Source organism: Lepidochelys olivacea (genome assembly GCF_965140295.1).
Source record: "Lepidochelys olivacea isolate rLepOli2 genome assembly, chromosome: 7".
In the NCBI taxonomy this organism is placed as follows: Eukaryota; Metazoa; Chordata; order Testudines; family Cheloniidae; genus Lepidochelys; species Lepidochelys olivacea.
The window spans coordinates 43,414,578-43,430,224 of record NC_140417.1 but is presented as its reverse complement, the minus strand read 5'-3'; the positions used below and the strand labels follow the sequence as shown (position 1 = coordinate 43,430,224).

The 15,647-nt window shown below is 43.2% G+C and overlaps 1 protein-coding gene across 1 annotated transcript in view; it reads right to left on the bottom strand.

The window, feature by feature from the left end:
• Positions 1 to 7,262: 7,262 nt before the first annotated feature.
• LOC311523830 (inter-alpha-trypsin inhibitor heavy chain H3-like) overlaps positions 7,263 to 15,647 on the bottom strand; it is a 50,351-nt gene continuing 41,966 nt past the window's right edge. Inside the window, exons 16-20 of the mRNA XM_084634261.1 lie at positions 15,204 to 15,317; positions 12,245 to 12,449; positions 10,634 to 10,806; positions 9,874 to 9,985; positions 7,263 to 9,254 (exon numbers count right to left, since the gene is read on the bottom strand). Coding sequence (XP_084490387.1) covers positions 9,107 to 9,254; positions 9,874 to 9,985; positions 10,634 to 10,806; positions 12,245 to 12,449; positions 15,204 to 15,317 — 752 coding nt within the window. The 3' untranslated portion in view covers positions 7,263 to 9,106. The remainder of the gene's footprint in view (positions 9,255 to 9,873; positions 9,986 to 10,633; positions 10,807 to 12,244; positions 12,450 to 15,203; positions 15,318 to 15,647) is intronic.

The following is a 15,647-nucleotide window of genomic DNA, read 5'->3' as shown; positions in this document are numbered from 1 at the left end:
GCGGTTCTATCAACAGAACCAACAGTACAGTTCCTGGAGGAGGAATAGGAGTGGCAGAAAAAGGCTGCACCCATCCCCAGGCCAGTGCTCTGGCCAACCCAAGCCACCTTCCGGCCCCAAACCAACCTTCTGAAGGTGTGGTCGAGGATGGTGCACCAGAGCAAGAACTGGATCTACCCCGCCTTACCCTTTCATCTCGATTATCCCCTTTCTACCGTACATGGTTCTGTATCACTTTGGACTGCTGGGTGCTCCGCATGGTAGAGAGGGGGTACTCCATCCAATTCTGTGCCCTCCCGCCCTTCCACCCCCATTCCCCATCCCTCGTCAGGGACCCCTCTCATGAGCAACTCCTTATACAGGAGGTGCACTTGCTCCTTTTGTTAGGGGCAGTGGAAGAGGTTCCTCAGGAGCAAAACGGCAAGGGCTTCTATTTCTGGTATTTCCTAATACCAAAAGCCAAGGGTGGGCTCAGGCCCATCCTAGACCTGCAAGAACTCAACAGGTTCGTGAAGAAACTCAAGTTTCGCATGGTCTCTCTGGCCTCCATCATCGGATGCAGGAGACTGGTATGTCGCCCTCAACTTGAAGGACGCGTACTTTCACATAGCAATAACTCCATCCCACAGAAAATACCTCAGGTTTGTGCTGAACGGCACCCACTACCAGTTCACTGTCCTCCCATTCGGCCTGTCAGCAGCACCTTGAATGTTCAACAAGTACATGGCAGTCATGGCTGCGTTCCTGTGCAGGTGTTCCCATACGTTGACGATTGGCTGATCAAGGACCAATCCAGGACTCAAGCGGAAGCACAAGTCAACTTTATAAGAACAACATTCAACGAATTGGACCTTCCTCTCAATATGGAGAAATTGACTCTGTCCCCTGTTCAGCGGATAGAGTTCATAGGGACGGTACTGGATTTAAGACAGGCCAGGGCATACCTCCCGGAAGCAAGGTTTCGGCCTCTGAACAACATAATTCGAAGTCTCAGGCAGTTTCCCACCACCACAGCAAGGAATTGCCTGAAACTGCTGGGACACATGGCGGCTTGTACCTACATACTACAGCATGCCAGACTCAGACTTTGACCTCCTCAGGCATGGCTAGCATTAGTGTATCGGCCAGTCCGGGACAGTTTGGCCAGGATAGTAACCCTGCCTCTCCCGGTACTAGACTCCCTCCTGTGGTGGCTCGACCCACAAGTAGTATGGGCAGGGGTCCCGTTCACCAGCCCTCACCCGTTCCTCTTGCGAGTGATGGATGCATCAGCTCTGGGCTGGGGAGCACATTTGGGAGAACTCAGAACACACGGTATCAGTGTCAGAGAGCTGAGAGTGGTACGCCTGGCGTGCCAGACTTTCCAAGCCCACTTAATAGGGAGTTGTGAATCCGTTAGGACAGACAACACCATGGGCGATGTTCTATATCAACAAACAAGGGGGTGCATGTTCCTCTCCCTTGTGCCAGGAAGCCCTCATGCTGTGGGACTTCTGTGTAGAGCACTTGATACATCTGCAAGCATTGTACCTCCATCGAATACAGAACAAGTTGGCGGACTATCTCAGCAGGTCGTTCCATGGCCATGAGTGGTCCCTTCTCCCAGACGTGGCAAACTCAATCTTCCATCAGTGGGGTTTTCCCCAGATAGACCTGCTTGCCATGCAATGCAACATGAAGTGCCAGCAGTTTTCCTCCTTCCTAAACCACAGCCCAAGCTCCATCGTGGACATGTTCCTCCTCCCAAGAAGAGAGGCCATCTACTGTACACCTTTCTGCCCATTCCGCGCATTCACAAGGAGCTCCTCAAGGTACAGAGGGAACAAGCTTCTGTGCTATTGATAGCTCCAGCCTGGCCCCACCAGCACCGGTACTCATCACTCCTGGAAATGTCCATGGAAGCTCCAGTCACCTTGCTGCTCTTTCCAGACTAACTAACTCAGGATCATGGCCGTCTCCAATGCCCGAACCTCGAGTCTCTGCACCTCATGGCATGGAAGCTCCATGGATGAACCTGACAGAGCTCTCTTGCTTTGATCACGTTAGACGAGTCCTCCTTGGCAGTAGAAAATCCTCCATGAGAGCCACCTACCTTGCCAAGTGGAAGAGATTTTCAATCTGGTCAGCGCAGCACGGTTCGTCCCTGACGCTCGCCTCCGTTCCACTTATATTAGACTATCTTCTCCATCTCAAGCAGCAGGGGGTGTCCATGTCAGCAGTAAGGGTTCGTTTGGCCACCATCTCTGCCTTTCACCCAGGGGCAGAGGGCCGCTCAGTCTTTGCTAACCCTATGGTCAGTCATTTCCTTAAAGGTCCTGACAGGCTATACCTGTGTGTCCGGCAGCCTGTCCCAGCTTGGGACCTCAATTTGGTCCTTTCCAGACTCATGGGACCACCCTTTGAACCTTTGGCAATGTACTCCCTGCTCTCTCTTTCTCATACAAAGTAGCATTTCTGGTAGCGATAACCTCGTCCAGAAGTGTATCTGAGCTCAAGGCCCTGACATCAGAGCCCCCTTACACTATGTTCAAGAAGGACAAGGTTCAGCTTGGGCCCCACCCAGCTTTCCTCCTGAAGGTTGTCTCCCAGTTTCAGATGAACCAGGACATCTTCCTCCCAGTATTCTATCCTAAGCCTCACTTGAGCAGCAGGGAGCAAAGGCTTAACTGATTGGATGTCCGCAGAGCGCTAACCTTCTACATCAGGAGAACGAAGCCATTCCAACAGTTGGTCCAGTTATTTCTGTCTCTTTTCAGTGAATTTCCTCATGGATCACGTCCTACATCAGTGAGTGCTACAACCTGGCAAAAGTGCCCACTCTTCCAGTCACCGCGCACTTCATCAGGGCTCAGGCCTCGTCAATGGTGTTCCTGGCTCAGGTTCCCACCCAGGAAATCTGCAGAGCAATGACATGATCCTCCATACGCACTTTCACCAGGTACTATGCAATCACCCAGCAGGCCAGAGAAGATGCGGCCTTTGGAAGAGAAGTACTCCAATCAGTGGACGACTCTGACCCCACCTCCTCAGTTTGGGCTTGTGAGTTACCTGATTGGAATGGACACGAACAAGCACTCGAAGAAGAAAAATGGTTACTCACCTCATAACTGTTGTTCTTCGAGGTATGTTGTTCATGTCCATTCCAATACCCACCCTCCTACCCCTCTGTTGGAGTAGCCGGCAAGAAGGAACTGAGGGGGTGGTGGGTCAGCCCGGCTCTATATTGAGAGTCAAGAAGACGCGACTCCAGGGGGCACCCAAGCTGACCCAATGGTTGCTGCTCTGAGAAAAATCTTCTGACTATTATGCATGTGCACACGCACACATCTGATTGGAATGGACATGAGCAACACAGCTCAAAGAACAATAGTTACGAGAAGATGAGTAACCATTTTATCCAACCATAATACTTTAGAAAGTTCTTTGAAGTACCTAGGACATGTCAGATACTGAGGGTTTAATACTGTTGCCTATCACCGTGTAAAATCAATAGCTAATTCCTAATGGACTTCATGGAGTCTCTGGTACATAAGCTGAGTTCTAGCCTGCTTCAGATGATGATAGGTATGGGAATTACATTTATTTTACAGCAGATGCAAAACTATTGCTCCTCCAGATGTGTTTTTGCTCCTGCTCTCTGTTTTGTTCATGTTACAGTCTATATTATTTAGGCCAAAATTGCAGTCACATACAGCATATACATAAAACTCTGTTAAGACTTCAGTTGTGGTGCATAGGGTATTAGAGGAGAATTTTCTCTTGTATCCACATTTCACTCTTTCATAATAATGGAATTAAAAACATAAATACACAAAAAAGAACGAACCTCAGAGTATGCTTCTAATGTGAGTCTCTGTCCACTGATAGCAAGCAGAGCTATGCATCTTAGGTTTTTCTATTACTGTGGTATATAACAACCTGATCCAAAGCCCACTGAAGTCAATGACAATCTTTCTGTTCATTTCAATGAGCTTAGGATCAAACATAGAACAATTATTAATAGCATTGAGCATGCGTTGACTGGCAATAATTTTCATGTCTTCCTTTTGTCACTAGTTTTCATTTTTGGTTATTGGGTTTTTTTCTCTTCTTTCCTTCTTCTCATCCAATATATGGGGTGGTCTCCATGCAGAAATTGAGCAAAATAGCTCCTTATATGCACACACTATTCTGGAATAAAAATCACTTTATGCCAGCATGATTAGTGCACTCCCATTCTTCTTAAATACACTGACTTTTATTCTAGACTAGTGTCCCCACACAGGGCAGTATTAGGTAATAGTTATTGCAGAATAGCTTATTCCACAATAACTTTTCCAGTCAATTTCCCTATATAGACAATCCCTAAATGTGGGACAGGGACATGTGAAAATGCCATGACAGGGTAAAGGCCTTAGCAAACTGTTGGGCGTGACAGTTAGTCCTGAATGTGGTCGGGCTCTGTCTAATCTTCTCTGGTAAGGTCCACGACAAGGCTGCTGCTGTTAAAAATACTCTATCCCTATAGTGTAGGTCAAAATTTTGTCTTGGCAGCTACAATTTGAAGCATCTTTGTGGAGTGCACCATCTTGAATAGTTACAAAAGTCTTTGAGATAATAAATCTCCCACCGACAGAACAAAGAGCACTATATATAATGTTTGAGCAGCAAAAGCCTGCCCAGGATGGGACAGAGTAGAACAGGTCAGCCTAGTGCGAGACCACATCATTGCTAATGGGGGGGATGTCCAGCTACAACTGTGGAGTGCAAAACTCCAGATGCTTGATAAAAGCCATCACGCTAGCAAATGAACTGGAGCAGTTCCATGAGCTAGAAAGACGTGAGGGAGCAGCAAGGATCCAGGGTCATGGAGCTCAGGGACACAGCAATGGGGGGAGGGATCAGTAATACAATTAAAAGTCTGAGGGAAGCAGTGGAAATACTGATCACAGAATATCAGGGTTGGAAGGGACCTCAGGAGGTCATCTAGTCCAACCCCCTGCTCAAAGCAGGACCAATCCCCAACTAAATCATCCCAGCCTGACCTTAAAAACCTCTAAGGAAGGAGATTCCACCACCTCCCTAGGTAACGCATTCCAGTGCTTCACCACCCTCCTAGTGAAAAAGTTTTTCCTAATATCCAACCTAAACCTCCCCCACTGCAACTTGAGACCATTGCTCCTTGTTCTGATTAGGCAAGTCAGACAGTTTTCGATGGAAAGGCAGCAGGTAACTCCACAGGGACAAAAGATACTGAGCTTGAGGCATGCAGGTTTTTGGTTAAGAAGAACAAGGCAATGCAGTAGGGTTCAATTAGCAAATGCTGTAGAGGATCAGGCCTGCTGGAAATGTGGACAGTCTAGCCACTTAAAACCACACTGCCCACTGATGAAGATTGCTGTTGGATGGACTGGTGCAGGAAACAGTGCCACAAGCTGTTTACTGGCAAATGCTAGGCCACCAAGTTATGTGAGTGCTGATGGGGGGAGTGACATCTATCTGCCCAGGAAGATTGAGGGAGTCTTATGTGAGGTCCAGTCAATTCTGGGGCACAAGCTGCTGTGTTGTCTGAAAAGGTAGGAAAAGAAGCCTCTAGGCACAGCTCTCAGAAACTTATGCCCTACTTTGGGGGTAGTCAGACTGGCTAATAGTCAAAGGCTGAATGTAACAGATTTGGCAAACCACTATAGAAATTGACAACCTTAAATTGGTATGAGTTTTCATTGTGGAAAAGGACTCTGATCAAGGGGCATTGGTTGGAACTGATTTTCTGACGAGGTACGGAGTCAACCTTAACGTGAGGGATAAAACATGTACTATAATTGGAAAACACATCCCTGTAATTTTCTGGAATTATGCCACTATAATATGTAGTTAATGCTGGTAGAAAATGTAATAATCCCCTCAAGTGTGAAAGGGGTAATTTGAGCCAAGGTATAGAAAATAATGACAGACCTGACAGCATTATGGAGCTATCTGTTGGGACATTGGTAAGGTATGGATCTGGTGATGACACGGTCACTTGGAACTGCAAAAAAAGAGTAGCCAATTTAGCAAGAGACCCTCCAATGTTAAAACATGGCACTAAATAAGGGGATCTTTTTCCTGCCAGGGAAGCAATAGGTCCCACCCTAGAGTACTCCTGGTTATGACAAAAGTGACATTTCCTCTCTGAGTAGCAATCAACATACCAGCATGCCAGTTTGGCATAAAGATTGTGTTTTCATAGTTTGTTCTGTTGATCATGTGGTTTGTTATGTTAGTGTGAGGATGCATCTCTTCCAAGAGGAGGAGCAGCGTAACAGAATTAGTGTGATGGCTGGGTCTGTGGGTGAGACAGCCTCAAAACCTGTGGCTCCTCCCAAGCGGGAAGGACTCTGACTCAGGAAGTAGCCCTGAGAGGAAATGCACAGTTGGGTGTGTGCTGCGTGCTTAGGAAAAGTAAAAGTGTTTGTGGACTCAGTAGCACCAACAGGGGAGCTGCCTCTGTCCCCTCTTCTAGTAATAAATACAAGTTCTGTTATTTACTGAGCTCATGCTTGTCATCATTCCAGGAATTCTGCCTACTTGTGTTGTGTCAATGGACCATGTGAAATACGGCATCACAAAAAAAGCAGAAGCACTGCATTTTCCTGAATCAGTGGAACTCTGATTCATACCAAACAATGTGGCCATTTTAATTTTTTTCAATGTCATATGATAAAAGCGTTGGACATTTTCCTGTCAGCCCCTTTCCCAATGACCTAATACTGTACTTACATACATAAAAAGTTTCTTCTGTCTGTGGTCTCAAGCCACTGAGTGAGTTAAGTCAACCTTTGTTCCCAGCTCTGCCAGTGTACATCCTTTCTGGCCTTTACATCTGTGACATTACCCAGGATACAGCTGTGTCCCATTAACTTTCTAGCCTGGGGTGCCTTTTACATTGCTTTACTGTCTGAGCAGTCACTCCCGGTCTGCTCACATAGCCTTCAGCATGCAAATCCACTTCCAGCTAAACACGAGCAATCTGACCAGTCACTCTAGAATTACATACAGGGCGACACCGGCAAATTTAAATTACCAGCCTTGTTCCCCGAGGAATGTGCATCTTGTACTGTCCAGCACACTGCTGAATAATGCAAGCTCACAGAAAGTCCATCATTTTATCAAAGGAAAATGATACACGTACCAGCTTTGTTATCCCAAATGGAGTTTCCCACACACTCTAATTCAAACACATTGGTTAAGGTAAAACAATAAGATAAGTTTATTAACTACAGAAAGATAGATTTTAAGTGATTACAAGTGATGGTGCATAAAAGTCAGGATTGGTTATAAAAGAAAATAAAAGAGTAATATGCAAGCTAATACCTAATTTAACAAGCTAAGTGAACTTAAAAGCAAAGGTTTTGTCTCACCATATGCTGTTGTAAATTTCACAGGTTGGGTCTCCTTTCAGCCTTGGATCACTCCCCCTTAATTCAGTTCTTTGAGGGTAGTCAATGTCATGAGCAGAGAGATGGGAGGAAAAGAGGTGAAATGGAGGCCACTCTCTCTCTCTCTCTCATATACCACACTCCCATTTTTGAGTATTACCCCCACCTGGGGTGCAGGTGACAAGTAGTTCTTGTGGATGTGTGGATTGAACCGTCTCTGTGATGAAATGTAAATTTCTTGTTTATCCCTTCCATTGCTGAAGAATGACTGTTTAAACCAGTGATAGCTCTAACACCTGGCTGGGTTGCTAGTCTTTCTTTGTCTCTGAAAAACTGCTTTGGGCCTGCTTTTCTAACTCTGGAACACGTTACAGCAATGTTAAACAGTAGAAACATATAACTTTACATACAATGTTGATACACCTATTTTACCAGGACAATAATGTTCATCAGAAGATGATGTTTTAAATGATATTTCACAAGACATACTTTGTACAAAATTTATCATAGTCTTGTAAAATTGATGACCATAAAAGTATAGACTGTCACAACATCCCTTTCCCCATCCAATTATTCCAGTTTTGGAACTACATAAAGATTTACCAATGCAATTAAATCTTGTCCTGCAACACCTCAAATTATTCCAGTCCTGCTCCCCTCCCCTCCCCCAACTCTGCCAATAATGCTCCTCTGTTTAGACCAGGCATCAGGAATCAAGTCACTTTGTATTATCTTGTAGAACACTTGGGTAAAGAAATACATATTTCTGAGTTGTAAAGCCATAATATTGTGCCAATGTTATAAATGATGCATGTTTGGAAATTAAATGCACATCTCTTGAAAAGTAAAGTACAACTGAAAAGTCCTCTATTAGTCTTAATTTTATGTTAAAATTGCCAAACACGGATTTTATCTTCATGGATGTATGTTTAATGTTATATATGATGTTTGACACTTTGGATGGAACCATCCCAATTGTTGGTACATGAAGGATTAAACCTATTCTGAGAATCCAGAAGCCTTGCAGCAGCTGTCATCTGCCTGCCATTTAAGCTTAGTAAGAGAACAGGAGCTCCTGGAAATAGCATAGACACCTGATTCCCAAAGGGGCTGGGGAAAATAAGCCAGGAAAGGGTAAGAAATGCCTCTGAACAGTAAAATCTATCCTACATGTTGAGACTTTGATCTGACAGAAGCTCCTTTTCTCTCTGCATAGAAGGCTGTGCAGGCATAAATGCACCATGCTGCCCTGTCAGGTGAATAAGAATCAAGTGGTACACCTTCATTTCCTGGTGTGACTAGCTACCCACATTGACTGGGCCACCAGGCACAACTAATGGACACAATTCTGTTCCCACTGGAGTTTATGCACGTTTTGCCATTGACTTTAATGTGAGCAGGAGCAGATCTCACAGTCTATAGTTGAAGCAAACATATAAACATTATACTAGATGTACACATGCCGCAGGCCAAAGGGAGACAAAATTACTATCCAGATCATAATATTTACTCAAAAGTGACTACTGAGACATGCCATGTGCGTCAAAGTTGGGAAAGTATCAAAGAATAAAAACTGCAGCGATCAGCTTCATTTAATAATGAGTAAAAGCAACTTTATTTCTCTATATTGTTTTCTTGTAGCTAACTGTTTCTTGGTTATTAGAAAGCATTTTATTTAAAGTATGAGATTGCACATGTACGTTTGTTGCTTAGTTTATAAATGGTGTGCTAAATAGGTTGGAAACAATATAGTTGGTGTGAGCTCCATCAATCAGTCCTGTACCATTGTTATGAATAAACCAGCAGGGGATGATTGTTCCATGACTGGGGTCTTTTCCGTAATCTTTCTCACTAACCCTGAAACAAAGACAAAAAGCATGAATTAACCAAAATAATAGTACTTTGTAATGTGATGCATCTCTGATTCTGAATCTGTCTGTTTGTGAGCTTAGCAATTTTACCAGGTTTGTCTTTGTATAAATTGGTTAGACTAGTATTTACCTATGAATACAGTAGCGGTCTTTGTCTATGCTTGCCACTAAATCATGCTGGATCCATTCAGTTGGTACCTTCTAGGCAACAACAGGTAGTTTTTTCGAGTGTAAACAGGGTTTAAGTGGCTTTTCCAAGGTCAAACAGCAAGTCTGTTGCATTATCAGGAATATGTAGCTAAATAATTGTAAGGAGAGGTTATAATTTTGTTATGTCCTGCACCTTTGTAGATGTAAGGTTCCTGCCTGTTCACTTGGGGAAGAATGCTGTGCTGTGAAACAGTTCAAGATGGAGATTCTTACAGAAGGAGACTCTCGCACTGTGCTCTGTCTCTCAGGGAGACTATTGTGTTGCCTGTCTTTTATGGAAAAAAGACCCGAACCCAATCCTGTACTGTAACAGCTAGAGAATGTTCCTATCTCCCCCCCCCCCCAAATTACAGATCTTTTCCGGGTAAGGAAGTATTTCCTAATCATTTGGTTACCTAGTTACTGTCAGTTTATTGTTTTTGACAATCATTGTGGCATGTGGTTTCTCAGGGTCAGATCCAGGACGGATGTCAAAAACTTCAAAATCAATGTGCTGGAAAAACTGTCCTGAAAATAAGGGAAGAAAATACAATATCAAAAACTGCTGTAAAATCAACTGATGGCTGTCAGCTACATTGGATACATACAAAAAGGTATAACTAGCAGTGAGGGGATGAAATTAAGAGAAGGAAATTTTGAAATTCCCAGAAAAACTTCCTAATGGGGAGACCTATTAGTCTATGGCATATCTCCCAAGAGAAGTAGTAGAATCCCATATCTTGAGACATTTAAAACTAGCCTAAACAAAGCATACGAAAATATACTGTAGGGAAAACTTCTGCACTTACCCCAAGAGAATGAGCTAAATGTGATCTATTAGGTCATCTCCATTTGTAATTTCTATGAGTTTAAGACATGAGCTATACACTCTCTCTCGCTTACAAAGCATGTTTTCATATTCTCAGGTTTTTCCATAATGCAGTTTTTTATTGAAGTTATAGCCCTATATCCCATTTTTATTTTTAATATACAAACTAGGACCAGATACAATGAAAGAGTTAATATACAGGAGGTGATACTTTTAACATATTCTGTACATCTTAGCTCTGAGAATGTGAACACATGATTACTTTTCCCTAAATGAACCAGTCAGGAAAATGTTAGTCTTTTAAATTAAGGTAGCGTTCATCCATTTCAATGGACGTGAATTCCTACCTAATAAGCCATGGGTGTGTTCAGACACCTTGTGACTATCCAGTGTGTAGAATCCTAGGAAGTCCTGGTGTAGAGGATGCTTCTTCCATACTCGATGCAAAACAACAATAAAAGTTGCACCATCTCTGAATGAAAGCACTAGATTCTTTTCCCTGTTTATCTCCATAGTCAAACTGCAGCAGGAGAAGAAAGATGAAAGATAAAATTTGTGAAGAGACCTCACAACTGTTCAGTTTTGGTTTTCAGCATTTAATATTGTGGACAATAAGTTAACTAACAGACCAGGGGATCTATGGAAAATCCATCTGGCAGAGTAAGATGGGGTTTTTTTTTTTAAACAAAACTTTCTGGAAGATCCATAAATCAAACAAAATATTTCAACAAGTGACGTTTAATATGTGGTAGCAAAGAATTGAAGAGTGAAGAGACTAAAACCTCAATCCTGACACTGTATGCACACACAGATACTCCTGTGCTCATCTGGAGCTCCACTGAAGTCAGTGGGGTTCCATACAGATGCAGAGGTCTTTATGTCTGTAGGTAGCTGTAGGATGGTACTGTTTATATCTAAGATCCTAATTCAGGAAAGCATCCTTGTTTGGGACAGCACTTAAACATATGCTCAACTAAGTGTGTGCAGAAGTGCTTTCTTGAATCAGCACCTAGCATGACCAGAGGCTGAGCCTTTTGTTTATATACACAATTCTTTTTATGTTATGAACACATCTTCAAGAGAAAAAAAATGGTGAAAATTTAGTTCTACAAATACAATTTAAAGATGTTGTTGGCTTTCTCAATGACAAGCCCCCACGATGAGAGTGCTTTGCTATGAGCTTATAAAAATATTTGCACATTCAAACAACCCCCAAACCGCAAAGTATTTGCTTGAGAGTGGTAAATCAAATAGTGGTTACCCCTTGTAACACTGAGGTCGAGTCCCAAAATAAAGTTGTATTGTTGTCTTAGAACTTAAGTGAAGTCAAAGTAAAAAATAAACCACTTTTAAAATGGATTCAGAAAAATTAGTTATTCAGATATTTGTGCAGTTCAAGTTGTTCTGTACGCATTTCGTGACTTCCTCTCTCTCTCCTGGGCTGATGCTTAAAATCACTAGAGCAAATCATCAGCTGGTGTAAATCGGATTAGCTCCACTGGGTCATTTGAACTGTGCTGATTTATAACAGGTGAAGATCTGGCCCAGTGCTGTTTTTGTGTAGAACTGTTGCACAAACAAGCCTCTTCTTGTCTCCTCTCTTCCTCCACACATGAGTCCAGCTAGGCCTGGACTTCAGAAGTACAAAAAATTGTTTCATTTGTTCATCAGCAGAATGTGAAGCACTAACCCCTCTCTAAGCATCTGAACATTTCCATAGCTCCAATAACACATATTTCTTGGTACCTCTGAGCAATGTTTCTACTTTATTTCTTCCTCCCAAGCCTCACTCATAACAGTATTGAAACAAGCAATTGAATGCACGAACAGGGCATGTGGCTTCCAAGGATTTGTCAATCAGTTTGCCACTGCCATCAGCCTTAATTACATTTAGATACTAATGTTTTCATAAGTTTGAACATTCTTGAACAAGTCTGGGCTTTTGTGTTGTACTTTACCCTTCCTTTTGTAGGGTGATTGTATCAAGCCAGGTAAAAGTGGCTGTGTTTCTGCCATTCTGGAGGGTGATTTTTTCAGTCGTTATTTCTATTTTTAAATCCAGTTGTGTATTTACAATCCCAAGTTTTCCAATATACGTTTTCTGGGTCTGTCCATTGTTGCTGACTTTCTTTTTTCCAATAAGCTGCCCATTAACTGTGATGCCTGTTATAAAGGAACAAAAAGTGCTATTACTGTACAGATAGATTCTGATCAGGAAATGTTGAGGAATGACGTGGAGAAGGAAAGTACTATGCAGCTGAACCACTTTATAGCATAATTTCCAATCCTTTCACTGGCTACCAATTTACTACTCCACCTTTCTCTCCTTCAGTCTCTTGCCTGTATTTCTTTTCATTTTGGCCTCTCCTGCACATGAAGCTTTAGACCACTGACATAGCAATTGCATTAGGGAGCATTAGTTTAGCAAGTTTCAGGTCGTATATCACTTAAGGAGATGGATGAGCAGAATGCCTCCACCTGGTTTAGTGGGTGGGAGACTTGATTGGATCCAGAAGGCACCAGACAGCTTTGGAATGAAAGTGGGAGTGTATGCAGGAGTAGGCACCTCCTTCCCAGGGGCACTGCTCCACCCTTTGACTAGCCAAAGGGATAAGGGATTGTTCCCCATGATCATCAACTTAAACTCTTGCCTGAGATTTCTCAAGCCTCTTGTCCCATTTTATCTAAACCCACACTCCCTCCGCATAGTTAGATGAAACCTAGCATAGGAACTGTTTTTTTTAGGATGTCTTGGGTCTGACTGATCACCTGTTTTAGGGGGTGGGAAGGAATTTTTCCTATTCAGGACTGGTAGGTTTTTATCATCTTCCTTACACCGTCGTGGATACACAGTTAAGTTGAATAGAAAAAAGGATTTAGAAATTGAATAGTTAAGAATTGGTAGGAATATTTAGCTTATTGCAGCTTGAGGCCATTGTCCAACGCAGATAAAAGGCCAGCCTCCAGAAATAAGAGACCTGGGATTTCGCTGGTGGACCTCAGGAAAAGGAGAGACCTGAAGTCTTCACAGACCAAAGTCCTTTTCTCTGTCCTCTTTGCTGCAGGAAGTGTGCGGGGATTTACAGAGCAAGCTGAATCCTAGGGGTAGGGAGTGGAGAGTTCAACATATTCATAAATGATCTGGAAAAAGGGGTAAACAGTGAGGTGGCAAAATTTGCAGATGATACAAAATTACTAAAGATAGTTAAGACCCAGGCAGACTGCGAAGAGCTACAAAAGGATCTCTCAAAACTGGGTGACTGGGCAACAAAATGGCAAATGAAATTTAATGTTGATAAATGCAAAGTAATCACATTGGAAAGCATAATCTCAACTACTCATATAAAATGATGGGGGTATAAATTAGCTGTTCCCACTCAAGAAAGAGATCTTGGAGTCATTGTGGATAGTTCTCTGAAAATATCCACTCAATGTGCAGCAGCAGTCAAAAAAGCTAACAGAATGCTGGGAATAATTAAGAAAGGGATAGATAATAGGATAGAAAATATCATGTTGTCTCTATATAAATCCATGGTACACCCACATCTTGAATACTGTGTGCAGATGTGGTTGCCCCATCTCAAAAAAAATATATTGGAATTGGAAAACGTTCAGAAAAGGGCACCAAAAATTATTAGGGGTATGGAATGGCTGCTGTATGAATAGAGATTAATAAGGCTGGGACTTTTCAGCTTGGAAAAGAGATATGATTGAGGTCTATAAAATCATAACAGGAGTAGAGAAAGTAGATAAGGAAGTGTTGTTTACTACTTCTCATAACACAAGAACTAGGGGTCACCAAATGAAATTAATAGGCAGCAGGTTTAAAACAAATAAAAGGAAGTATTTCTTCACACAACACACAGTCAGCCTGTGGAACTCCTTGCCAGAGGATGTTGTGAAGGCCAAGACCATAACAGGGTTCAAAAAAGAACTAGATAAATTCATGGAGGATAGGTCCACCAATGGCTATTAGCCAGGATGGGCAGGAATGGTGTCCCTAGCCTCTGTTTGCCAGAAGTTGGGAACGAGCGACAGGGGATGGATCACTTAATGATTACCTGTTCTGGTCATTCCCTCTGGGGCACCTGGCACTGGCACTGGTTTGACAGAACAAGGAGCGATGGTCTCAAGTTGCATTGAGGGGGGCTTAGGTTGGATATTAGGAAAAACTTTTTCACTAGGAGGGTGGTGAAACACTGAAATGCGTTACCTAGGGAGGTGGTGGATTCTCCTTCCTTAGAGGTTTTTAAGGTCAGGCTTGACAAAGCCCTGGCTGGGATGATTTAGTTGGGGATTGGTCCTGCTTTGAGCACGGGGTTGGACTAGATGACCTCCTGAGGTCCCTTCCAACCTTGATATTCTATGATTCTATGACAGGATACTGGGCTAGATAGACCTTTGGTCTGACCCATTAGGGCCGTTCTTATGTTCTTATGTATGTTCTTATTTATGGGCTATATCAGGGTTTCTCAAACAGAGGTACATGGACCCCTGGGGATCGCGAGGGTACTCCACAAGTCAGGTCTGGGAACAGCTGGTGTGCAGGAGACGCTGAGAGGGAGGGGGAGGAGCAGAAAGAGGTGGGGAAGAGGAGAGGTGGGGGTAGAGCAGGGCGGGAAGAGGGGGGCGGGGGTGGTGCCTTGGGGGAAGCGGTAGAGTGGGGGCAGGGCCTGGGGTGGAGTGGGGGCAGGGCCTAGGATGGAACAGTGGGTTTTGGGGTCTGCAAAAATTGTAAATCAAAATGGGGGTCCTTTGGTTGCTAAAGTTTGAGAACCAGCGGGCTATATGATAGGAGCCCTATAAACCCTCACTAGACCCACTTAAATGCCTAGTATGGGGATATATGGCAGATAAACCTCACACCAGGGAGAAGTGCCCTTTTTGCCCTTTTACTTTAGATTAATATTAACTCACCTGTATCAGGGTCATTTACTAGGTTTAACACCACACCTGGGTCTAAATTGATATTGAAGCAAAGATGGTCTTTTTTCTGTGGTACGTCTATAAGGAAATGTGGATCTCCATCAACTGCAAACACATTACAATGTCTCAGATTAAATGACTTACAAAAGCAGCCTCTCGGTGATAAAGAAACAGTAAGTTATGGCTGAGATAATTAGGATTTAGACTCTCCACCCAACGACATTCACTAGGAGTGCAACAAAGAAGAACAAAATAGATGTGAACAAAATCACAGACATCTGTTGGGAAAATAATATAGCAGGGCACAGATTACCCACAAGTTCTTGGAATGCATTGGAGACAATTTTTTCAGAAAGTAGGGAGGCTTTTCTAGATTTGTTTTTGACAAATAGGGAGGAACTGGTTGAGAATTTGAAAGCGGAAGGCTGCTTGGGT